This window comes from Bos indicus, chromosome 1, assembly GCF_029378745.1.
Source record: "Bos indicus isolate NIAB-ARS_2022 breed Sahiwal x Tharparkar chromosome 1, NIAB-ARS_B.indTharparkar_mat_pri_1.0, whole genome shotgun sequence".
NCBI classification, from domain to species: domain Eukaryota; kingdom Metazoa; phylum Chordata; class Mammalia; order Artiodactyla; family Bovidae; genus Bos; species Bos indicus.
The window spans coordinates 84,259,801-84,287,163 of NC_091760.1; the positions used below are offsets into that span (position 1 = coordinate 84,259,801).

The following is a 27,363-nucleotide window of genomic DNA, read 5'->3' on the forward strand; positions in this document are numbered from 1 at the left end:
GAAAATGGTCTAGAGTCATATGTTTAGTGATACACACTTTGGTTCTTATACCCACAGCATCTACAAAATGAGACTAAAGCCATACAAGGTTACTGTGGTGATTAAATGATATTTGTGAAATGCCTGCCATCATACCAGGTGGTACAGAGCAGTCACTTACTATATGGTGGTGATCAGATCAGATCAGATCAGATCAGTTGCTCAGTCGTGTCCAACTCTTTGTGACCCAATGAATCGCAGCACGCCAGGCCTCCCTGTCCATCACCAACTCCTGGAGTTCACTCAGACTCACGTCGATCGAGTCAGTGATGCCATCCAGCCATCTCATTCTCTGTCATCCCCTTCTCCTCTTGCCCCCAATCTCTCCCAGCATCAGAGTCTTTTCCAATGAGTCAACTCTTCGCATGAGGTGGCCAAAGTACTGGAGTTTCAGCTTTAGCATCATTCCTTCCAAAGAAATCCCAGGGCTGATCTCCTTCAGAATGGACTGGTTGGATCTCCTTGCAGTCCAAGGGACTCTCAAGAGTCTTCTCCAACACCACAGTTCAAAAGCATCAATTCTTCGGCACTCAGCCTTCTTCACAGTCCAACTCTCACATCCATACATGACCACAGGAAAAACCATAGCCTTGACTAGACGAACCTTTGTTGGCAAAGTAATGTCTCTGTTTTTGAATATGCTATCTAGGTTAGTCATAACTTTCCTTCCAAGGAGTAAGCGTCTTTTAATTTCATGGCTGTGGTCACCATCTGCAGTGATTTTGGAGCCCAAAAAATAAAGTCTGACACTGCTTCCATTGTTTCCTCATCTATTTCCCATGAAGTGATGGGACTGGATGCCATGATCTTCGTTTTCTGAACGTTGAGCTTTAAGCCAACTTTTTCACTCTCCACTTTCACTTTCATCAAGAGGCTTTTGAGTTCCTCTTCACTTTCTGCCATAAGGGTGGTGTCATCTGCATATCTGAGGTTATTGATATTTCTCCCGGCAATCTTGATTCCAGCTTGTGTTTCTTCCAGTCCAGCGTTTCTCATGATGTACTCTGCATATAAGTTAAATAAACAGGGTGACAATATACAGCCTTGACGTACTCCTTTTCCTATTTGGAACCAGTCTGTTGTTCCATGTCCAGTTCTAACTGTTGCTTCCTGACCTGCATACAGGTTTCTCAAGAGGCAGGTCAGGTGGTCTGGTATTCCCATCTCTTTCAGAATTTCCCACAGTCTATTGTGATCCACACAGTCAAAGGCTTTGGCATAGTCAATAAAGCAGAAATAGATGCTTTTCCGGAACTCTCTTGCTTTTTCCATGGTCCAGCGGATGTTGGCAATTTGATCTCTGGTTCCTCTGCCTTTTCTAAAACCAGCTTGAACATCAGGAAGTTCACAGTTCACATATTGCTGAAGCCTGGCTTGGAGAATTTTGAGCATTACTTTACTAGCGTGTGAGATGAGTGCAATTTTGCAGTAGTTTGAGCATTCTTTGGCATTGCTTTTCTTTGGGATTGGAATGACAACTGACCTTTTCCAGTCCTGTGGCCACTGCTGAGTCTTCCAAATTTGCTGGCATATTGAGTGCAGCACTTTCACAGCATCATCTTTCAGGATTTGGAATAGCTCAACTGGAATTCTATCACCTCCACTAGCTTTGTTCATAGTGATGCTTCCTAAGGCCCACTTGACTTCACATTCCAGGATGTCTGGCTCTAGGTGAGTGATCATACCATCATGATTATCTGGGTCGTGAAGATCTTTTTTGTACAGTTCTTCTGTGTATTCTTGCCACCTCTTCTTAATATCTTCTGCTTCTGTTAGGTCCATACCATTTCTGTCCTTTATCGAGCCCATCTTTGCATGAAATGTTCCTTTGGTATCTCTGATTTTCTTGAAGAGATCTCTAGTTTTTCCCATTCTGTTGTTTTCCTCTATTTCTTTGCATTGATCGCTGAAGAAGGCTTTCTTATCTCTTCTTGCTATTCTTTGGAACTCTGCATTCAGATGTTTATATCTTTCCTTTTCTCCTTTGCTTTTCACCTCTCTTCTTTTCACAGCTGTTTGCAAAGCCTCCCCAGACAGCCATTTTGCTTTTTTGCATTTCTTTTCCATGGGGATGGTCTTGATCCCTGTCTCCTGTACAATATCACGAACCTCATTCCATAGTTCATCAGGCACTCTGTCTATCAGATCTAGGCCCTTAAATCTATTTCTCACTTCCACTGTATAATCATAAGGGACTTGATTTAGGTCATACCTGAATGATCTAGTGGTTTTCCCTACTTTCTTCAATTTAAGTCTGAATTTGGCAATAAGGAGTTCATGGTCTGAGCCACAGTCAGCTCCTGGTCTTGTTTTTGCTGACTGTATAGAGCTTCTCCATCTATGGCTGCAAAGAATATAATCAATCTGATTTCGGCGTTGACCATCCGGTGATATCCATGTATAGAGTCTTCTCTTGTGTTGTTGGAAGAGGGTGTTTGTTATGACCAGTGATATGGTGGTGATAGCTGCTGTAATTGACACGGCCTATCACAACTGGTAAAGAATCCGCTTGCAATGCAGGAGAGCCCAGTTCAATCCCTGGCTTGGGAATATCCCCCAGAGAAGGGATAGGCTACCTACTCCAGTATTCATGGGCTTCCCTGGTGGCTCAGATGGTAAAGATTCCGCCTGCAACGCTGGAGACCTGGGCTCGATCCCTGGGTTGGGAAGATCCCCTGGAGGAGGGCATGGCAACCCACTCCAGTGTTGTTGCCTGGAGTATGCCTATGGATAGAGGAGCCTGGCGGGCTACAGTTCATGGGATTGCAAATAGTCAGATACTACTGAGCAACTAAGCACGTCGCAACCTTTGGCATATAATTGATATTCAATAGATGTGACTGATTATTAATTTGTTCAGTAGAGAGGAAGGCAGGCTATTCTGACTTGTTCCTTGATTTTGCCATACATCAGAGCAATGTAATTTGTCAGAGACAAGAGATAAATCATAATTAGGATAGATAAAAAGAGGCACAGAAGGGAGGAGGGCGGTGGAGGAGAGAAGACAGGAAGCCTGTCCATGTTCACAAGAAAAATGGAGATAATGACTGTTTTCTTGAAGGAACAAGGAGGTATGGGCTATTGAAAGCTATGCTCATTTCTGCTTAGTTATACGATTTCAGAACTGCAAAAGGGACCTTGGGGATCACAGACCTACTCCCTCATGGCCCAGGTAGAGTAGCTGAGGCCCCAGAGAGTGTGTGTGAAAGATGAGGGGACAGAACTGGTTTCTGAAGACAGACACTGCCTGTTACATCTTGCCATAAGTCAGCCAATTCATCTCCATGGAAACCCCTGAAGATTGTGAAGGTACAGATGTGGGAAGGAGAGCTGCCTTCTGAGTGTGATTTATTTCTTTCCTTTTTCTCTCATTCCTATTCATAAGCTTCTCCTTACTCTTCCCTTCTCCCTTCCCTTCCATCTGTGATTCTCACCCATAAGAACCTGACTTAATCCAAGAAGCTGAGTTCACTGAATCTGCAAATTCCAGAAAGTCCCACATTATCAGTCTCCTCAGCAATATGTTGCTTTCTAGAGACCAGTTCACAGTTGGCTCTGACTGGGCACTGGATACTACTACTACCAACAGGAAAGCCTTCATTTGGTTCCTCAAAAATACTTGTCATCCTTGAAGAGCCAGAAACTACTGTGGAAACACAACCCTAAGCTATATTACTCCTTTGGGTCTTTAAACCCTCTCTGAATTTCTTGCAAGGGGTTGCTATGAAAATGGTTGCTCTACTTGTGCAGGCAAAGTGCAAAGAGCCTAGTCATAGGAGGGAAGAACCTCTGCACAAATTTCACTTTGCAGGTGGCTTAACACCACCTCTTAACCACAGCCCACAACTGTTAGCAGAAAGCATTAAAGAACATCTCCAAACGCCTGGGTTGAGGAGCTATTACTAGAAATTTCATTCAAGGTGTTTGGGGTTTGGCTTTTTACATGAAAAAGAGGAAACCTGAGCTTTCCAGAATTGGCTCAGAACCTGTGGGTGATCCTGGCACTCTTGCGACCAGGTCTCTCCTTTTAAGAATGGATTGGGGGGACAACCTGGCCAGATTTGCATTTGTTCAGGCTTTTCACGTGGGCTTCTGAATTCGGTTACTTCGCCTGTCAGGTAGTATCTGGAGCCACCTAATGAAGCCCTGCGACGGCATCTACCACTGGATAGTTGCGGAGCAGACGCTCCTGCGTCTGACAGGGAGGATTCTCAAGGACGCTGTGCCAGAGCCTTTCCTGGAGGGAGCGCTGGCGCGCCTGTTGGCTGGCGCAGCGCTGGCGAGCTGTACAAAGGAAAAGGCCCACACGGTGGAGTCACTCGTACTTCGTACCCGCCTGCTGAGCCCGGCTGCTGCACAGCCCGCGCTCCCGGCTCCAAATGCGAGTGTGTCCAGTGGACTCCGATAACTGAACGAGACAACCCCTAACAGGGGGAAACAAATTCTAGCCACCCGTGGTTCCCCGGAGTCAAGAGATGGGACGGTGAATTGTACCTCATACAGCCCTTCTTCCAGAGCACCGCGGGCGGCCGCAGAACTTCCTGCCAGTCCCTTTCTTGCCTGGGCTTCTCCACAGATACCAGGCGAGGGGGCGGGGTGTAGGGTGTAGGGTGGGGGTAGGGTGGGATACCAAACTGAAGTCGCTGTCTTCTCTCCCCGACAGCTGGAGGACAGATCTTGAATCGCCCCCAGTCTTTTTTTTTTTTTTTTAAATTTCTTTTTCTCCAGGCAAGAGTACTGGACCGGGGTGTCGTTGCCTTCTCCCGTCTGAAGCCTAGGACCTGGAAAACATCCCACCCTGACTGGCGATGGACCTGCGGAAACCGCACGCCATGTCTCGCCCCCAGTCTTAAGGGACGATTCAAGATAGGTTCCTAGTGGCTCAGAGAGTAAGGAATCTGCCTGTAATGCAAGAGACCTGAGTTCCATCCTCCGATCAGGAAGATCCCCTGGAGAAGGAAATGGCAACCCACTCCAGTATTCTTTCCTGGAGAATGCTATGGACAGAAGAGCCTTGTGGCTTACAGTCCTTGGGGTTGCAGAGTCGGACACCAATGAGCAACTAACACTTTACGGGAGTGGGCACATCATTCCTGAATAAGGACACGCGCGTGCGCACCTCTCCGGGCGCCTCGGGCACCGCCCCCGGGCGGGGAAAGGTGCGCGCGGAGGCTGGAAGCGCTGCGACGCGCTGTGAGGCGGCGTAGGCGGCGCCGAGCAAGCCTCCAGGTTGCTCAGCACCTCAGCTCCTCAGTCCTCCGCAGCCGCCGAGTCCGCGCGCCTTTTGTGGGCTGACAGAGTATACTTCATCCCGACCCTCCCAGGAGGCAGAGCCAAAGATCGGACCTCCGATCCAGAAACCTATTCACCCGCCTCGACCCAGGAAGCCAGAAGCAGGGTTACGGCGAAATTGGGGCGACGTGCTCTTCCCACCTTCGGAACTGCTACTTTCCTGTCTCCCAAAGGCTGTCGTCGCGTTGGGAAAGCTGCTCGACATAATCTTTAAATTTACCCCCTGCGGGGCGTGGCTGGCGTCCTCTACCGTGCGGCCGTGGAGAGTTGGCCTTGACTGGGAGTGACTCTCGTTTTGTGCCTTAGGAGAGCGAGAAAGAGTGTGAGGGCCGAACATCCTTTGGAGGAGATGCCTTTAAATAGTCATCCATAGCAGCGATAAAAACAGATTTGTGTTGCTTTGTTTTGTTTATACCGAGTGGTTTTTCTGTGAAATGCTGTTTTGGTTAAAAGAAGAAATGGCCCCTCAGGAGTTCACACGGCGACTGGCCACAGTGATCACTCATGTCGGTAAATGACGCTTTTTTAAATCTTGCGTTTTATTAATGGAGGGTGGGGGCGTTGTCTGGGACCTAGTCTCCCCCTCCCCTCACAGCAGCCCTGGGATGGCCTTGGGTGTGGACCTCGCTGCCTTGGGTGGTGCTCTGTAACGGGCATCCCTGGAGCGCAGCGCTCGCAGCCCTCGGGTCCGCCGCGTCTGGCGGGGCCGGGGTAGGCTGTGAGGCAGGTGTCTTCACCAGGCAATTGCCAAGTCTCTGAACCCTACACCGAGGGCTCCCTGGAGGTTAGGATCTGTTACCCGCTGCTGACCGCGGGCAAGGGTGGCGAGTTGTGTGGTAATTGACGCGACTAGAAAGGAGAGGGAATAGGAAGAAGGGAGGCCGGTGCTTTCCAGCAGAAACTGCTGCCAAGGCACTGGGAGACGGGGTGCCGAGGTGCGGGCCACAGTAGAGGTCCTCTGCGCAGTCCTGCTCCCTGGCCTGTCCCGTGCAAGTGCTGCCTGGAGGTGTCGCCCCATCCCTGGTGAAACCCACTGAGAAACCTCTGCAAGCCCCGGGAGACTGAGCAGTTTTAATCCTCTTCCATGAGTTAAAAAAGGGGAGCAAAACATGTGTGCCTTCTTCCTGAAATAAAGGTTATGGTGGAAAGACAGGACATTGAGACAGTGGCAAGGTTAATTCTTTTTATCATTCCCCCACCCCTGCGCCTTCCCTGGACCTCCTTAAATAAAAAACACATTCAGGTTCAGATCTTTTGAATGTAGCTGACTAGAATTATCCTGATCATTTTCTCTGTTGCTCACTTCACTTTGAGGTTCTTCTGTGAATGTAAATCAGTTTTCATTGATAAAGTCAGTAGGTTTTCAATCTCATTGTTCCACCCATTTGTTAAAACTGCCTTCTTGGTATTTATATGATAAATATTGCTTCAGTTAGCCATCAGTGCTCTTTGAGCACCCTAGGTCAATGTGTTTAGTACAATAATGATACATACATTATTCATACTTATGGAATGATACACATGTGGGGATAGACTTTGGAAAATGATTTATGGACACATAGGGAGGCTCAGTTTTGATGATTCAGTTTTAAAACATGTTTCTGGTGCCCAGTGTGGCCACTGAACTGGTTTTTAAGACAAAAGGTTAGTAGAATTCTACCAGGAAAGACTGAATGTGAAATACTGCTGAAGGCAGGATAAAATAAAACAGAATTTCGGGTCTGAAATATACTGAATGCTGAGATGATTGTGCTAATACCAACAGGGAAAGAGCAGTGAACTGGGGGTATGACTGTCTGAATTTGAATCCTGCCCTAGAGAAGTCATGCAACTTCAGACTGGAAAATGGGAATTTTAATAATCCTTCCCACCCAGCTCAAAGTCTGCTTGTAAGATAATGTGGGTGAAAACACCATCTAACCTGTGACTGTGTTATTGGTCCTATTCTTGTGTCCTCTGCCACTAAAGATATTGGGCAGATCACTGAGCCTCTTTCAGGGTGAAGCTTCCCATCAGTTAAATGAGGAGGTAGATGTGGACAATTATTCTCACCTGTTTCTCTGGATATAGGGTCTTCTTGAAGATATGGTAGGCAGTATATTCCTTGGCTGACACCAGGCTGCCTGTGGGGCCCAGACTATGGTATTTTCTTCTCCACCTTGCTCCCTCCCTCGTTCCATAGTCAGCTCCATGTAGGATACAAACATGAATTTGTTGTAGTTTATGCCCTCAAAGAACTTCTAATGACCCCTGGCATTTGTGTGCTTTGTAGCATTCTGTCTCTTCCTGTGTAATCCCACAAACCTGTGAAGTAGGTGGGGTATACATTATCACTCCTATCTTACAGTAAAGGAATTGAGACTTAGGAGGTTCATCACTTAAGGCTTCAAGAGGTTAACCAGTGGCAGGCTTAGGACTAGAAAGTACTTTTCAGATGCTCTGTTTGAGGATCTTACTGAGGGGTTCTCTAACCCTGAAGCTGCCCTTGCCTTCATGGAGAACTGAACTGGGTAGCTAGTAAAGCTTCTCATAGACTGGATTGGCTCTGTTTTTTTTTTTTTTTTTTCTTCTTCTTCCATTTTTATTGATATATAATTAACATACAGCAAGCACTGTATAAGTTTGGGATGTATAATGATTTGACTTAAACACATATGAAACTATTACCACAATAAGTTTAGAAAATATCCGTCATCTCATTGAGATACAACATTGTGTGCTAAGTTGCTTCAGTCATGTCTGACTCTCCAAGGCTGCAGACTGTAGCCCACCAGGCTCCTCTGTCCTTGGGATTCTCCAGGCAAGTGTACTGGAGTGGGTTGCCATGGCCTCCTTCAGAGATGCAACATTAAAGAAACAGAAAAAAAAAAAAAAAGAAATAGAAAAAACTTTTTATTACTTGTCATGAGAACTCTTAGAATTTATTCTCTTAACAGCTTTCATATATAACATACCTTAATTATATTTATCATGTTATACATTATATCCCTAGTACTTATGTATCTTATAACTGGAAGTTTATACTTTTTGACTCCCTTCATCCAATTCCTGTTTCCCCCTACCCTCTTCCTCTGGTAACCACAGATCTGATCTCTTTTTCTACAAGTTTGTGTTTTGAAGTATCGGATTTGACTTCGGGCATTTCCTTGATGAGCAGCCTTTGAGGGAGTTTGATCATGAGTTGGGGAAGGATTGAGAAGTGCTTGGAGCAAGATGTAGAACATTCTCCTGGTCCTGTCCTACCCACTCAACTGGGCAATAGTGCTGTGCTTTCATACTAATTCGACCACTTCTGCCTCTCAGTCAGTTCCCCCTCCAGCTGGGGTTTCCGCTCTTTCCATAGTCCTTTAGATTTGACAGTTCAGGTCTGGGGCCTGATGATTCAGTTTCTGAAATATCTCATGAGTCTCTTTCCTCTGTCCATTCCCACTGCTACCTGCCTGTGACCTGCTTCAGAATGTCATTTCCTCCTGACTAACCCTTGTGCAAGCCTCCTGCCTTTCTTGTGTTTGCCTTTAATCTATGCCAGGAGTAAAAACAACAGCAAAGCCACACACACAGAGCACTGTGTATTCTAGAACCTTTGATGATATCCATACATAGTCATTGTCTGTAGCCTGGAGTACAAGCTCTGTACTATTTGGCACACTTCCTGTCTTATTCCCCAATACCTGATATTTCTACACCTATGGTTGCTTAACTCAGGCTCTTCTGTTCTTCAGCTTTGTTCCTCTATATTTTTCTACCCTGTTCCCACTTCTAAACTTTTGCTTCTGCTTTTCCCCCACCTTGAGTGACCCCCCTAAAATGTTTCTTCTCACACGAATGGTATATACCTTTCAGTCCTGAATCAACATCGCCTTCTCTGATCCTGATATCAGGACGTAGTGATTCCTGCTTTTGAATTTGAAGTAGGTTTTGTTCTACCCCCATGACACATACTCTCCCTTGTATTATGGTTAGTTGGTTATTCATGTGCATATCTCTGCTCCTAGACTCTTCATTACTTATCCATGTGGCCTAGACACTCACCTAACACAGAACTTCCCTCTAAGGAGGCACAGAATAAATGTTTACTGAATAAGTGAGTGGCTTGTTGTGCCTTGAACTGAACTTTGAGTACTTAGTAATGCCAGGCAATTTTTACACTTTTAAGAACAGCTTGGAAGCATTTGTAAATAACTCTTTCAAACCCGATTTTTCAGGTAGACATGAAGTCCTTCAAATGTTCTTCATATGATATGGTTCTCTGTGGGATCTCTTTCTTTGGATTTTGTTAGTTTGTCAGGGAGCCTAATAAAAATATGCACTTCACATGTGAGCAGTGTCCAAGTGTGTTTTTACCTACATAGGGCACAAAAGAGGACCATCCTCTCACCTTTACTCTGGACTGTACAGTCACATTGGTTCAGTTACAGAATTTCAGAATCAGAAGTGTTGCATGATTTTCTCCATCCCATCCCTTTCAAGTCTTTAATCTTCTCTGCAACTTTTACTGTACTGCTATTTATATGCAAAGGTGCTGCCTAAGAAATCATGAACTTTCTCTTAATGCATCTCACATTGCTCTCGAACTTTGATAGACAGGGCACATATGGTTAACATAGAGCTTTTATTCAGTGGAAACCCTTAGTCATCCAGCTGATCAGTGTTGGTAATGCCTCATGTAGGTTTCACATTTCTAGTTCAGGTCATTCTCCACCTTGTCATCTCATATTAGAAGTAATTATTTTTACCTTACTTTATCATTGTTCTAAAATAATTTTATGTTTGTCCATGCCCAATTAAACTGTGAAGCAGAAGGGACTACCCTTTGAGATATCCTTATATACTTGGAGATTGGATTGGTGGCTGTTTTAGTGAAAAAAGCTGTAGGATTTTGATTTGTAACCCAGGTTGCTACATTTAGGACATTACTGGCATTAGCAATAGGCAACCAGAAGAATACTAAACTAAGAAATTCAGCTCACAATTCTTTATTCTATACAATGGAATAGTGGCTGAAATGCCTCAGATTAGGTCTCAGCTAAAGTTGGTGCTGAAGGAAGAGCCTAATGAGCAGAGTATCTGCTGTTCAGATGGGATTACCTGCTGTGAGGACAACTAGACATGCTGGAGTAGTGACTTCACCTACACTAAAAGTGAATTAACTGGATCTGAGCCATTTTTCTGTTAAGCTCTCTAGACACTGTGCCTAGGGCTTATGGACTAAAACTGTTTTCCTCCTAAAAAGATAATTGACAGCTGAATTGCAAAATAAAATTTAAGAAATGTTTCAATGCTCACAAATAATATTTTCTTACATTAAAAGAAGTGCATATTTGGAATTCCACTGCTGGAATGCCAGTGTGGAGAACCCCATGGATCCATTCCCCAGTGATACATCTGTAACATCTGGTGAAAACTGTAAAATAAATAACCTTTTAAAGTCTCTGAAAGTTGTACTAAGGGCATAGAGAATATGAAAAAAAAAATAAATAAAGGCAAGGAAATCTACTAAATCTTGGTAAAAACAGTGAGTATGTGGTACTTGAGCTGCGATCTGCTCCCTCTCAGCTCAGTGTAAAGGAAGCTCCACTCTTGATTGGGTCATGGCCAAGAAGACAGGGCTTCCTCTCCCCTCAGCTCTCAATTAAGAGATATAGTATCTCACCAGGAGGGGCAACGTGTCAGCATTTCTTATATTCTCCAACTGTAGGTTGCAGAGGCTCAGTTCTTGGTGAGTGTTCCACCCAGTCCTCACTCATAAGATGAAATCTCTAACCCACATGTGCCTTTGATCTGCTTCATTTTGTACTCCAAGAAATGGTATGGACCTAACAGAAGCAGAAGATATTAAGAGGTGGCAAGAATACACAGAAGAACTATACAAAAAAGATCCTCATGACCCAGATAACCACGATGGTGTATTCACTCACCTAGAGCCAGCCATCCTGGAATGTGAAGTCAAGTGGGCCTTAGGAAGCATCACTATGAACAAAGCTAGTGGAGGTGATAGAATTCCAGTTTAGCTATTTCAAATCCTAAAAGATGATACTGTGAAAGTGCTGCACTCAGTATACCAGCAAATTTGGAAAACTCAGCAGTGGTCACAGGACTGGAAAAGGTCAGTTTTCATTCCAACCCCAAAGAAAGGGAATGCCAAAGAATGTTCAAACTACCACACAATTGCACTCATCTCACACGCTAGCAAAGTAATGCTCAAAATTCTCCCAAACCAGGCTTTAACAATACGTGAACTGGGAACTTTCAGATGTTCAAGCTGGATTTAGAAAAGGCAGAAGAACCAGAGATGAAGTTGCCAACATCTGCTGGATCATTGAAAAAGCAAGAGAGTTCCAGAAAAACATCTACTTTTGTTTTATTGACTATGCCAAAGCCTTTGACTGTGTGGATCACAACAAACTGTGGAAAATTCTTAAAGATGGGAATTCCAGACCACCTGACCTGCCTCCTGAGAAATCTGTATACAGGTCAAGAAGCAATCGTTAGAACCGTTAGAACTGGAACAGCAGTCTGGTTCCAAATTGGGAAAGGAGTACATGAAGGCTGTATATTGTCACCCTACTATTTAACTTATATGAAGAGTACATCATACAAATGCTAGGCTGGAAGAAGCACAAGCTGGAATCAAGATTGCTGGGTGAAATATCAATAACCTCAGATATGTAGATGACACCACCCTTATGGCAGAATGTGAAGAAGAACTAAAGAGCCTCTTGATGAAAGTGAAAGAGGAGAGTGAAAAAGTTGGCTTAAAGCTCAACATTCACAAAACTAAGGTCTTGGCATCCAGTCCCATCACTTCATGGCAAATAGATGGGGAAATAATGGAAATAGTAAGAGACTTTATTTTTTGGGGGGTCCAAAATCACTGCAGATGGTGACTGCAGCCATGAAATTAAAAGATGCTTGCTCCTTGGAAGAAAAGCTATGACCAACCTAGACAGCATATTAAAAAGCAAAGACATTACTTTGCCAAGAAAGGTCCATCTAGTCAAAGCTATGGCTTTTCCAGTATTCATGTATGAATATGAGAGTTGGACTATAAAGAAAGCTGAGTGCCAAAGAATTGATGCTTTTGAACTGTGGTGTTGGAGAAGACTCTTGAGAGTCCCTTGGACTGCAAGGAGATCCAACCTGTCAATCCTAAAGGAAATCAGTCCTGAATATTCATTGGAAGGACTGATGCTGAAGCTGAAACTCCAATGCTTTGGCCACCTGATGAGAAGAACCGACTCATTGGAAAAGACCCTGATGCTGGGAAAGACTGAAGGTGGGAGAATAAGGGGATAACAGAGGATGATGGTTGGATGGCATGAACGTGAGTTTGAGTAAGTTCTGGGAGTTGGTGATGGACAGGGAGTCCTGGCGTGCTGAAGTCCATGGGGTTGCAAAGAGTCTGACACAACTGAGCAACTGAACTGAACTGAACTGAACTGAACCCGTGTGTCGGAGTCAAAGAACACCAAACCCTGATTGATCTTGCCCTAGCTCCCTTATAGGGTGGAGTTTTGACATGAGAAGGCATACTAAGACCAGAAGCTTATGCCCTTGGCTCAGAAATTTTGCTCAAGGGAGAGACATTCCCTGAGAATAGTTGAGTACAAAGCCTTCCCCAAAGGAACTGACTTGAAACAGAGTGTGGGGGAAGCTGAAACTTAAAGACACTCTTGAAAACAATGGAGATTTTGGTAGTAGCAATTAAGAGGAGGCTAATAGCTCTTAATGAGAGCAACAAGCTAAGCCATAGGCCAGCTGATTTACCAAGAGAAGCAGGGAAAGAGATATTAAGATGTGCCTTCCTGAGGTCAGAACAAGCATCAAAGCCTCAAAAACTACCTCTGCCTATATTTGATTGGGTCAGATTGTGGAGCATTTGACAAACCAGTGCATTGTTGTAAACAATAGAGCAATCAGTGGGTGTCTAGTCCATTTGGGCTGCTAATAACAAAATATCACAGACTGGGTGTGGGGACCGGCCCGATAATGAACTGACCTGAGGGAGCAAGTGGTGCTGCAGAAGGATAAGGAAAAATAAGACTCAGAAATAAAGTGGGGATCAGGGGGCTGATGCCATTCGCAGGCAAAAGCCCAGATCCGAATCCTTGCATGCCTTTTATTGTTAACTTCTACTTCCTTATTCGCACTCTAGAGGTATCTGTTCTTTACAATCTCAGGTCATGGATAAAGATATACAATGCACAGTCCTCAATGTCAAACCTTCAGGCCTTTCATGACTTTGTTTAGCCTTTTGGCTAGCGAGGCCCTTTCTCAACAACTCCCTCAAGGCTCTGGTTATGGGAACAGCCACTAATGGTTTTCCATCAGTCACATCAGTACTTCAACATCTTGTTTTCAAGATGTCTTTCCACGATGTACTTTTTACTGCTTCCAGCCCTTTGCCTGGGGTTGATGAGAAAGTCATTCTTATTTTTCAAAGAAGCCCTGTTAATTATAATACAGGCCTGTGCATAGCATATTCCTTATATATCCCCCTTTTTTTTTATCTTTTGAAGCTTATTTTTGGTGATTATTGGTGATCATAGAAGCCAAAGTCATAGTCGCTAACTGCTGTTGTTGTCTGTGGACTTTCTTGGTGATTCACCACCAGACTATGTAGAAACAGAAAAAAAGACATATAAAAATTAACATAAAACCAGCCATTGATCCTCTGATAGTTTTCAAGTGAGGGATGGGATTTAACTGAGAAATCCCATTTCCTGCTGCATGCAGCAGATTAGATCCTTGCAAAAGGTGTAGTTTCTGAGAGAAAGTTTCCATAATCTCTTGTTGTAAATTATTTATATCCAAAGATAGATTACCTTGATTTAAGAGGTGTTATTTAACTTTGTCCCAATGAAATGATGATTCATTATATTTGTGAGGAGTGACACAAAAAGAAGTAATATTCCAATCACACTTAAGATGAATCTATTTTTGCAGACTATTTACTTGATCACTTAGTATTATAACAGCCTGTTGTAAACCAGCCATTTGTGCAGCTAATTTTCCATCTATTTGTCTTTGGGTAGAACAAAGAACATCAGAATCTTTATGCCATTCTTGTACAAAGTGCACAGTCTGTACACTCTGATGTAATGGCACTCCTGCTATAGCTGGTGTAGTAGCTATAGCAATAATTCGTAAAATGGCAGCAATTAACAGTCCAATAAACCATTTAGTGTGTTTTAACACTTTCTTAAGGATTTCTTCTACAATATACACTATCTGCCATGGTCTATTCATTTTTACAGGAAGCCGTACTCCAGATCTGGTTTTTAGAATATATAGAGAATAGCCATCCTGAAATTGAAGAGAAGAATTAATACAAGTGTAAAAGGAACAATTTTGACAAGTAGCCCAGAAGAGGCATTATAAAAAGTAGGTCCTATAAACAATATGAAAGGTAAACAAACACACGCTTTAATCAAATGTGTTGAATTTTTATCGAAATGAAAGATCAGATACTGTTGAATTAAATTGCCCCTTCCATGCTGTTAAGGGTTGGAAGGCAGCTGATATTTTCCACAGTTCTGAGTGTAAAGGCATATAAGGTAATTGAGGTAAGGAAGGAGAGAGACTCCCTCCATGCCAATATATAGAGCTGTTAACAATGTTATTCATAAAGTCTAAAGTATTATTTAACAATATAGGCAAATCCAAATTATTATTTTTATCCAAAGGATCTCCTTTGGGACTCCAATCAATAATTTCTCCGTCAGAATATTGACCATAATACGTCCAGTATTAGCTTTACATAATTTCCATTGTAGCCAATGTTCTAGTCCAGATTTTATAGAAATAATACAGTTAAGTAGATGGGGCAGAAACATAGTAGTATTTTCTCCTGTGATAGTAAAGGAAAATGCTTCTAATAAGAAAAAATGAATTTTGTTCACCTGAGGTTCTTTAACTATAGATAGCCAACTTTGTAATCCTCTTTTAAGACAATGAGTTTCTGCCCCCATGCATATAGGGGTAAGATCTGTTCCCACAGTATAATTAACACTAACATTTAGAAGTTGTAGGCCTTCTTCTGTTTTTAAAGGAAGGCTTGGGTCAAAAGGTCCAGGTAACCAAGAAGAGTTGTTTATGTGGAACAGAAGAATCCTCCACGTAATTGGTCTTAACAGGGGAGGATTGGGCACATATGCCCAAAAAGTATGACTGGCACTTACTGTGATAGTTACCACAGATAACATAGCCAAGAACAAGGCAGCTGAGGTCAAAGGCTATCCTTGTTCTTTGACCAATTTTCCCCCTTCAATGGTCAATTTCTTCAATTGACCCCGAGTGGGTGGTTTGGCTTTGTTGGTCCTTGGAGCTGGTTCAGAGTGGTTGTTGATCATCAGTCTTGTTTTCCCCATCACTGGCAGCTCTCTGGGAGGATTGATGTTGAACCATGTCCTCTTCTTTCCTTTCTTTGACATGCTTTCCTGGCACCCAGTGGTGTTGTCCATCATCTGAAATGACAAGAGCATAACCTCGTCCTTTCCTAAGTCTAAGGCCCTTACACCAATTGTTCATAGCATTTTCCCACTGTACAGGAGTATTATCTGCAATCATTTGATCAAGAGTATAATTTTCACTAAGAATAGTGTTCTGAAAATGCAATGTTGCTGCTGGCTTTGTATGATCCAGTCTTAAATCCAAAAAATTTAAAATAAATAAAACTTGGGCTAACTTCTCTTTTGGTGTCATTGATATGCCATACTTTTCTCACCCTTTCTGTTTAAATAACATATTTTTTAGAGTATGATAAGTGTGTTCAACAATAGCCTGATCTTGAGAATTATGTGGAATACCTGTAGGATATGAAATATTCCAATCAGATAAAAATTTCACAAAACCATGACTCATATATGCAAGGCCATTATCAGTTTTAATATGTTTTGGTAGGCCCATGTAAGAAAAAGCTTGCAAAAAATGTGAGATAACATGAGTAGTTGTTTCTCCAGAATAAGCAGAAGCATAAATCATGCCCTAATAAGTATCCACAGAAACAAGAACAACTCCCAAACATCCAAAAGAAGGGACGTGAGTAACATCAGTCTGCCATATATCACTGGGATAAAGGCCTCTGGGATTAACCCCTGTAGTTGTAGGAACTTGGTGAGTAAGAGTACATGTGGGACAGGCAGGGATAATATTTCGGGCTTCTTGTCTGGATGATTGAAATTTATTCATCAAGCCACGTGTATTTATATGTGCGAATTTATAAAATTTATAAGGAGTAAGAAAAGCAATTAACAAAGAGTTGACGGAATCATTGCCCTTTGCCAATGGTCCGGGCAATTTAGAATGAGATCTGATATGTGTAGTGTAAAAAGGGGCAGAACAAAGCCTTACTATATTTGTAATTGAGATAATATTGTAATAATAGATGATTTAGAAGAAGCCTTTGGTAGAGATATGGTTTCAATAATTTGTGTTATCTGTACAGCATATTAAGAATCTGATATAATATTTAATGCTGTAGAAACATCCTGTAATAAGGTACCTGCTGCTGCTGCTGCTAAGTCGCTTCAGTCATGTCCAACTCTGTGCGACCCTATAGATGGCAGCCCACCCGGCTCCCTCATCCCTGGGATTCTCCAGGCAAGAACACTGGAGTGGGTTGCCATTTCCTTCTCCAATGCAGGAAAGTGAAAAGTGAAAGTGAAGTCGCTCAGTCATGTCTGACTCTTAGCGACCCCATGGACTGCAGCCTACCAGGCTCCTTCGCCCATGGGATTTTCCAGGCAAGAGTACTGGAGTGGGGTGCCATTGCCTTCTCCCAATAAGGTAGCAATAGCCTCTAATTTGGCTTGTTGAACAGAGGTTAGGATAGATTGCTACACCTTTGTTGTGGGTCCAGTATAACTGGCTTTGAGAGTTTTATTTGCATCAGTAAAATAAACAGGGGCATTAATAACAAGAATTGTTTTAGTAATAATAGGAATTATCCATTTGTGTTTAGCAGCAGAAGCAGCTGCTGCTGCTGCTGCTAAGTCACTTCAGTCGTGTCTGACTCTGTGCTACCCCAGGGACAGCAGCCCACCGGGCTCCTCTGTCCACGGGATTCTCCAGGCAAGAATACTGGAGTGGGTTGCCACTTCCTTCTCCAGTGTTTAGCAGCAGTAGTAATCAAAGGTGACTTTGGAAAATGGTTATGAACCTCACCTATGAAATCAGCAATGGCAATTTGCCAATCCATACTGGTAACAAATAATCTACGGATTTGATCATTAGTGAAAGGAAGAACAATTTCATACGGATCATAACCAGAAAGTTGTATACATCTGGATCTCATTTTTGAAACAAGAAAGGAAATAAGCATTGTGTAAGTAGTCATTATTTTCTTAGGAGTGTGGGACAAAAATCCCCGTTCAAGGATATCTTACGGTTGCCATAATATTCCTGTAGGGGAATCTAAAGTAGGAGGAATAAGTAAAGAAAGTGGCACAGTCAGATCTACTTGTTTAGGTTGTCTTTGCTGGATACCTTGATGCACAAGATCTAATTCCTGTTTAGCTTGTTCTATTAGTACCTGGGGGCTATTTAAATCAGAGTCTCCTTGTAGGATTTGAAATAGGTGTGTCAAGGAATGATTAGGAATTGCTAAAGATGGTCATAACCAATTTATATCTCCTAATAATTTTTGAAAATCATTTAAAGTTTTCATGGAATCAGTTTGAATTTGTATTTTTTGTGGTTTAATAATATTTCTTTGCAATATATATCCTAAATAGGTATATGGTTCCTGCTCTTGTAATTTATCAACAGCAATATGTAACCCATATTCTTTTAATTTAATCTCTGTATTTAAGAAAATACACTGAAGTTCTTTAGCAGGAGAAGCTAAAAGAATATCATCCATATAATGGATAATATAAGCATGAGGGAATTGTTTTTAAGTGGTTGGGAGATGTATAATTGACATAATGTAGGACTATTAAGCATTCCTTGTGGCAATACCTTCCAGTAATATCAAGACACTGGTTTTTTATTATTAATGGATGATACAGTAAAAGCAAAATCATCAGATTCTTGTAGAGGAATAGTGTAGAAACAATCTTTAAGATCAATGATTTTTATTTTCCAATTTTGTGGTATCATAGAGGGTGACAATGTCTGGTTGTAAAGCACCTGTAAGTTCAATTATAGCATTAATTTTTCTTAAATCAGTTAATATTCTCCATTTTCCAGATTTCTTTTTAATAACAAAGACAGGAGAATTCCAAGGACTAGTAGTTGAGGCAATATGATTAAAAGATAATTATTCCTCTACTAGCTGTTCAAGAGCCTGTAACTTTTCATGTGATAGGGGCCACGCTCTGTCCGAATAGGCTCATCAGATTTCCATTTCAATTTAAGTGCTGCTTTTTGTTGTTCGGCAGTGGCCCCCCCCCCCCCCCCAAAAAAAAAGCCTGTGTATTTTGAACAGGATTATATCCCATATTTGCCATAATTTGTTTAGCTTGAGAAGATATAGTAGGAATTGTTACATAAGCTCCCCATTTCCTCAATAGATCTTGTCCCCATAAATTAATAGGAGTATCTGCAACTAAAGGTTGTAAAGTTGCAGATTGTTGTTCGGGACCTGAATAGGTCAAAATATTAGTACCTTTTAAAATATTCCAGTTAACATAATAGGAACATCTGTTAAAGGCCAAGAAGTTGGCCAGTGCTTTTTAGATATTATAGAAACATCAGCTCCAGTATCTACAAGTCCTGAAAATTGCTTATTATTAACATATACAGATAATGTGGGTCTAGAATCAGATACAAAAGTTTGCCAATATACTTATTTTCCTGTACTTCCAAATCCTCCAGTTCTTTTAATATGAGATTTACTAGTAGTGATATAAGGTAATAATAACAATTGAGCTATATGATCTCCTTTTATTATTTGATAAGGATACTCTGTTTTCATCATAATAGAAATTTCACCCTCATAATCTTCATCTATAATCACCATTAGGACTTGAACTCCCTTACTTGCTAAACTACTGTGTCCTAATAATAATCCCACACTTCCTTTAGGTATTGTACCTTTAATTCCAGTAGGGATTTTATAAATTCCCATAGCTGGCATAAGAAGTAAATTATCAGTGGCAAGGATATCTGATGCTGCGCTCCTGGATATTGCAGAAAGAAGGTCAGCAACCCAGGTGTATGGCTTGGAAGGCCTGGATGAGGTTGCTGTTTGCTGGCTTGGTACACAAAAGGAACAGCATTCCAGGTTTTTTGAGAGCTCATATTGTTTGATGGGCCCTGAGCAGGGCCCTTCTTCCAGTTTCCCGACAAAGGGGATCCATTTTTATGAAATTTAAATCTATACTGATTAGCCCAATGATTGCCTTTATTACAGTGAGGGCATAATCCAGGTGTCTTTTCATTTGTGGGAGTAGGCTTATTAGGTGTATTTGTATTAGTCTTGCAATTTTTCTGCACCTGTCTTCTCTTACCACTACTAAAACATTTAACCTGCTGATTTGCTTGCTGTTTCAAGCCCGTAATGGCTTGAACCAACAATGGCATCTTATAGGGTTCTGATCCAATATCATGACAAGCCTTAATATAATCCTCTAGAGGCTTTCCTTGTGCTTTAAGAGGCTGTAAAACCTTTTGACATTCTGAATTTGCATTATCATAGGCAAATATTGGTAATAACATATCCCTTAATTCAATTTGAGCAAGAATTCTCACCAGATTTTGTTTTAATCGGGTGATAAAATCAGTATAAGGTTCTCCATTAGATTGTTTTACATTAACAAAAGAAGGATGAGACTGTTCTGGGGGCTAACCTTTTCCCATGCTCTAAGACAAATCAATCGAATTTGATCATAGAATTGTAGTTGTCTCTGAATCCCTTGATAATGCCCCTGACCCCATTAATTGTTCCACAGTAAATTAAGAAGAGGATTAGCAGCTGTATTTCTTTGGGCCTGTTGAAAGGCTTAATCTTGCCACCATATTTGGAATTGTAAAAATTCTGAAGTGGATAAGCAAGTTCTAGCAATCATTTCTGAATCATATGGAATGAGTCGTTCAGACTGAGCCAAACCCTGAATAAGACCTGTGATGCAAGGAGATGTAGTTCCATGTAGTGCATGCCTGTTTAATCTCCTTAATAGTTTTAAAAGACAGAGGAATATGTTCAAATTGTACCCTCCCTTGTGGAAGTTGAGCATTAGGGGGCACCTCAGTCACGATAACAGGCAAAACCAAAGCATCAAGGTCACCTTCTTGCCTCACTGCTCATACAGCTTGTTGAAAAGATGAGAGAGCAGGTGCAGATGTCTTTGGTATTATGACTGCAGCTCTAAATACCCCATCATCCCATGTTGTATCGGGATCTAGTGGAGGGGGTTCCTGAACTACAGGGGGCTCCGGCCAAGGAGCCGAAGGCTATGAGACTGGTGATAAAGGGAAAGCTTCAGGATGTTGCTCAGTACCATAGTTAACATGGGATTTAGGACTCAAAAACTGAGCCCCTCTCTCCCCTTCCAAAGGATTATATTTCCCTTTATCTAGATTTTCATAAATATGAGGTGGCCAGACAGGTGACTCCTGAGATGCAAGAGGAGCAGGAGTATCAGATTCTGAATCAGAAGAGTCAAACTGTTCAGATTGTAAAGGAGCCAAAGTAGTATAAATAAGGTTACTGAGAGACCACACACTTATAGGAATGGGTTCCCCAGACTGATAGGCTCTACGCAAACAATGCATCACTTCTTTCCACTCATTAAGATGCAAAGTCCCTTTTTCTGGGTCCAACCAGTGAGAGTGGTTATGAATTGCCTGAAATAATTCCTGGGAAATTCTCTTCTTTCACTTTCACTCCAGAGCTATGTAGTAAGGTTTTTAGAAGCACAATATAGTCAGAATACTTAGAAGGAGATTGCCCTATTGTGTCCCTGACTGACAAATCCACAGGAATGTACTTATTAAGTACTTTGACTGTCCTCCGATCTTTTGGCTGGAATTCCCCGCATCTTCTGGCATTCTCAAAAAAGAGCCTCAAAAGCTACTTGCACTCTCAGGTCCCTGTTTGGGCACCAAATGTCGGGACCAGCCCAACAATGAACCGACCTGAGGGAGCAGTGCTGCAGAAGAATAAGGAAAAATTAGACTCAGAAATAAAGTGGGGATGAGGGGGCTGATGCCATTTGCATGCAGAAGCTCAGATCCTAATCCTTGCATGCCTTTTATTGTTAACTTCTACTTCCTTATTCGTGCTCTAGAGATATCTGTGCTTTACAGTCTCAGATCAGGGATAAAGCTATACAATGCACAGTCCTCAATGTCAAACCTTCAGGCCTTTCATGACTTTGTTTAGCCTTTTGGCTATCGAGGCCCTTTCTCAACAACTCCCTCAAGGCTCTGGTTACAGGAACAGTCACTAATGGTTTTCTATCAGTCACATCAGTACTTCAACATCTTGTTTTCAAGATGTCTTTCCACGATGTACTTTTTACTGCTTCCAGCCCTTTGCCTGGGGTTGATGAGAAAGTCATTCTTATTTTTCAAAGAAGCCTCATTAATTATAGTATAGGCCTGTACATAGCATATTCCCTATACTGGTATAAACAAAAGTAATTTGTTTATATCCCCATGGTTCTGTAGCCTGGAAGTCTGGGATCAGGGTGCCAGCATGATGAGGGCTCTCTTCTGGGTCACAGATTCTGGATTATATCCTAACACAACAGAAGGGGCTAGAGATCTCTCTGGAGCCTCTTTTGTAAGGCACTAATCCCATTTATGAGGGTTCTGTCCTTATGACTTATGCACTTCCCCCAAAGCCTCCACCTACTATACTATTACATTGACCTTTAGTGGTTAGGATTTCAACATATGAATTTTGGGGGGACAGTTCAGTTCAGTTCAGTCGCTCAGTCATGTGAAACTCTTTGCGACCCCATGAATTGCAGCATGCCAGGCCTCCCTGTCTATCACCATCTCCTGAGTTCACTCAGACTCACGTCCATCGAGTCAGTGATGCCATCCAGCCATCTCATCCTCTGTCGTCCCCTTCTCCTCCTGCCCCCAATCCCTCCCAGCATCAGAGCCCTTTCCAATGAGTCAACTCTTCACATGAGGTGGCCAAAGTACTGGAGTTTCAGCTTTAGCATCATTTCTTCCAAAAAAATCCCAGGGCAGATCTCCTTCAGAATGGACTGGTTGCATCTCCTTGCAGTCCAAGGAACTCACGGGAGTCTTCTCCAACACCACAGTTCAAAAGCATCAATTCTTCAGCGTTCAGCCTTCTTCACAGTCCAACTCTCACATCCATACATGACCGCAGGAAAAACTATCCACTATAGATTTGTTCTTGCCTGGAGAATCCCAGGGACGGGGGAGCCTGGTGGGCTGCCGTCTATGGGGTCGCACAGAGTCGGACATGACTGAAGCAACTTAGCAGCAGCAGCATCGATATGTTCAAAGAATGAAAGGAGACCATGATTAAAGAAGTATAATGACAATTTCTCACCAGAGACTATAAATAAATAGAAGTATTTAAAAAGTATCAAAAGGTAATTCTGGAGTTGAGAACTACAACTGAAATGAAAATTTCACTAGAGGGGCTGAATAGTGGATTTGAACTGAGAGAGGAAAGACCCAAGGAACATGAAGATAGATCGACAGATAATGAAATCTGAAGAATAGAGGGAAAAAATAATGAAGAAAAGTGAACAGAGCCTCAGAGAAATGTGGGGACACTATTAAGTATACCAAAATGCATGAAATTGAAATACCAGAAATAAGAGAGAGAAAATGGAGCAGAGATAATATTGAAAGAAATAATGACTTTTAAAAAGTCCAAAATTGATGAAAAGCATTTGTTAACACATCCAAGAAGTTCAGTTAAGTCCAAATAGAATAAAGGCAAAGAGAACCACACCTGGTCACATCATAGTAAAAATGAAAACTTTTAGAGAAAAAATGACTCGCTATGTATATGGGAGCCTTAGTAAGGTTAACAGCTGACTCTCATCAGAAACAATGGGCACCAGAAAGCAGTGGGATGACATATTCAAAGTGCTAAGAGGAAAAAATTATCCATCAAGAATCTTATATACAACAAAACTATCTTTTAAAAAATAGAGATGAATTAAAGACATCCCTGGATAAGCAAAAATAGAGAATTTGTTGCTAACAGAGTCATCTTCAAGAAATACTAAAGGAAGTTCTTCAGGCTAAAAACAAGTGACCCTAGATGAACATTCAAATCCACGTGAAAAACAAATGGTACCAATAAAGGTAATTAAATGACTATAAAAGTATTATTCAGAGATAATGTGGTGCTCTAAAGACTGAATGGATGTTACTGTGTTTATTACATGAATGCCAGCTTTTGGTGAAGGATGCCAAACAGACATTGGCTTCCCAGGTGGCTCCACTAAAAATTCCTCTTGCCAGTGCAGGAGACGTGGGTTCAATCCCTGGGCTGGGAAGATCTCCTGGAGGAGGAAATGGCAACCTACTCTAATATTCTTGCCAGAATAATCCCATGGACATAGGAGCCTGATGGGCTATAGTCCATGGGGTTGCAAAGAGTCAGAGATGACTGAACTACTGAGCATGCATGCCCTGACCCCTCAGCAGATATTAACTGAAATATTGTTGTGGTGATAATAATTATGTGCGTTGTAAAGAGCAGTCATTTATGAAATCAGGATTCCCTAGAATCAGTGTCTAAATAATATTGATTTAGAGGTGATCATTTTCTCTGATATGGAGAATATCAGTGGCAATTCCTACCTTTTCAGATGTGAAGCAGGCTGCACCCAGGCTTTGCCAGTAAACAGCTATGTAGCTGTTTAGCATGTCATTTTGCCTCTGAGTCTTGGTTCTCTTATATGTAAGATGAAGATAATACCCACTCCACAGGACCAGTAGAAGATGAATGTCTAAATAGTACCTTGTAAGTGCTTGGTGCTTGTTGGAGGGGAGAAGCAGAGATAGTGAGAATGGCTTTAGATGCAAGGACAGCATCCTCTCCCACTTTGTCCTTTATCCTGGTCCATCGTAGGCACCATCAGTGCTACTTCTCTTCCTCTTGCTCCTCCCCAGCTTCTGCCTGTCTACATCTGTTCTGGCAGGGTTGCAGGCCTGAATTTTCTATTTTAGAGCAGAGTGTACATTCTTGCTCCTGGGGCCACCCCTCTGCTTTTTCCATTATGGTGACCAAACAAAAACTGAGAAGTAGAACCCAACCACCTTAGTGTTGCTGACTCTCAGCATTGTGGACACCTTCAAGGCTTTCTTGGTGTGAGGGACAGTTTAGAAAAGCACAGGAAAGGGGAGTATTGCCTCCAACAAGTATTATCCTCCTGGTCTCAGAGAGGACATCCCACTGAAGTTTTCAAAGGTTTCACATTTCTAGTGTATATGCAGGTCATGGCTGAACCTATTTGCCCAGGGGCTTTGATTTGCTTTCAAGGAATCCATCCCTAAAGCTTCAGTCCTCCAGTTCACTATGCTGGTGTCCACACTAGGGTCCTACATTATCTGCCCTTGAAAAATACCTGTGGGGTTAGCAACCCAACATAACAGATTACAAGCAGAAGTTCCAAGAAGGAGCTCAAATATTAGAAATATAGCCATCAAAAAATATTGGTGGGGAGAGATCTCTGATAACTCTCTCCATTTGTTCTAAAATAGGTCTTTTCTGAGATGACATTATACATATAAACTAATATACTGACAAATGCTTAAAAGTAATGTGAAATTAGACCTTAAGCTAAGGAAGGGGAGGGTAAAGGAAGATGTAATGAGAGCAACTTCTCTGTTCTATTTTTATTATTATTATTACTACCCATTTGAAAAAGAAAACTCACATTTATTGAGTGCAGTGCCCTTTCACATATGCCTTTGTATCTTTGTAGCTTGGGAGAGTAAGTGTTACTACTTTCATTTTGATAAATGGGAAAACTAAGAATAAAAAAACTAAGTTAAGTAAATTGCTTACAGCTACAGTGCTCATAAGAGGTGGAGTCAAAATTGGAACTGAGGTCTAATGTCAAAGCCTATGTTCTTTCTATTGTATCAGAGCAGACATTTTTCTTGCTACTTGAAAATAATTTTGAGGGTGGATATTATGTCAGTTTGGTACTGGGGAAAGATTTCTGCCTTACTTCCTGTGTGCTCCCTGAGGGCAGAAATGATGTCTACTTCATCTTATGCTTAGGTCTAGCTCAGTACCTGGCATTATTCATGAAAAAGCTTTTTTGTTTGTTCTATTTGAATGGTTTGGAAAAGGGCCCTGGTCTCAGTCTCTTAGCCTCCCTGGGTTCTCCCTCTGTCTCAGTCCCACTTATGGTTCTTCTCAACAGGAATGCTCTGCCTGCCTGTCTGAATCTTCCAGGGTCTGTCTCAAGCCTTCCCTCCCTCAGAAGCCTTGCACAGTTTGGGCCAGGTTGGCCCCAGCCTCTTTCCCCTTTCTGAGCACCTATAATAGTTGGTGTCCATTTCATTTGTATTTTTCTGCAGTTGCTTGCATTCTATCTTGGATTTTTCTCTTGTTCCAAGTATTGGCACTTGCTTCATTTGTTGGTTGGACATGTGCTAGAGTCTTTTCTAATATAACATGACCATGCCTTACAGAAAACTAAGATCATGGCATCTGGTCCCATCATTTCATGGCAAATAGATGGGGAAACAGTGGAAACAGTGGCAGACTTTATTTTTTGGGGCTCCAAAATCACTGCAGATGGTGATTGCAGCCATGAAATTAAAAGACACTTACTCCTTGGAAGGAAAGTTATGACCAACCTAGATAGCATATTCAAAAGCAGAGACATTACTTTGCCAACAAAGGTCCATCTAGTCAAGGTTATGGTTTTTCCAGTAGTCATGTATGGATGTGAGAGTTGGACTGTGAAGAAAGCTGAGCGCCAAAGAATTGATGCTTTTGAACTGTGGTGTTGGAGAAGACTCTTGCGAGTTCCTTGGACTGCAAGGAGATCCAACCAGTCCATTCTAAAGGAGACCAGTCCTGGGTGTTCATTGGAAGGATTGATGCTGAAGTTGAAACTCCAGTACTTTGGCCACCTCATGCAAAGAGTTGACTCATTGGAAAAGACTCTGATGCTGGGAGGGATTGGGGGCAGGAAGAGAAGGGGACGACAGAGGATGAGATGGTTGGATGGCATCACTGACTTGATGGACGTGAGTCTGAGTGAACTCTGGGAGTTGGTGATGGACAGGGAGGCCTGGTGTGCTGTGATTTATGGGGTCGCAAAGAGTCGGACATGACTGAGAGACCAAACTGAACTGAACTGAACTGATGCCTTACTTCAGGACAGAAATACCAACTAATATTGCTCCATGGCCTGGTAGAATAAATTAGCCATGTAGTAGGAGATCAAGAATCACATGTTTAAATAAATGGAATTTCCTCATCTCTAAAGTAGGATAATAATTATGCTGGTCCTTCTGCTTATTTTAGAAGTGGAACCATACTGTATGCTTGAAAATGGTTAAAAATAAATAAATCCTTTGAAAGTGAAGTGAAACAGTCGCTTCAGTCATGTCTGACTCTTTGTGACCCCATGGACTGTAGCCTGCCAGGCTCCTCTGTCCCTGGGATTCTCCAGGCAAGAATACTGAAGTAGGTTGCCATTCCCTTCTCCAGGGGATCTTCCCAACCCAGGGATCAAAGCCAGGTTTCCTGCATTGCAGGCAGATTCTTTACTGTATGAGCCATCAGGGAAGCCCTAGTGAGGACTATAGCAAAAGGGACTCTGAATATAAAATGATCCCAATTGTTGCTTTATGGACTAGCAGGAGAAGCATGGAAGGAGTGTTTTATTGTCCCTCAAATCTACTGGCATCGTAAGTTTCTTGTACTAACTGGAAGCCGCAACTTGAGCAATGTGAGAGTGCCGTGTGGGGCACAGGCTGAAAACAAGAGGCTTCAGTGCTTTCAGAAGATGGCAGAGGGGCCGACATGGGCAGAGAAAGTGAGGCAAGGGTGGCAGAGGATATGAGGATGCTGCAGAACCCCACACCTCAGCCCTGGCAGCAGCGGAAATTGTGAGT

The 27,363-nt window shown here is 42.2% G+C and overlaps 1 protein-coding gene across 3 annotated transcripts in view; it reads left to right on the plus strand.

Annotated features, from left to right (window-relative positions):
* Positions 1 to 4,646: 4,646 nt before the first annotated feature.
* Positions 4,647 to 27,363, plus strand: part of MCF2L2 (MCF.2 cell line derived transforming sequence-like 2) — a 267,660-nt gene continuing 244,943 nt past the window's right edge. For all 3 annotated transcript variants that reach the window (XR_011567109.1, XM_070791175.1, XM_070791183.1), the window contains exon 1: positions 4,647 to 5,841. Coding sequence is in view for 2 of the 3 variants with exons in the window: in XM_070791175.1 (XP_070647276.1) it covers positions 5,766 to 5,841 (76 nt within the window). In the remaining variant the exon portion in view is untranslated. The remainder of the gene's footprint in view (positions 5,842 to 27,363) is intronic.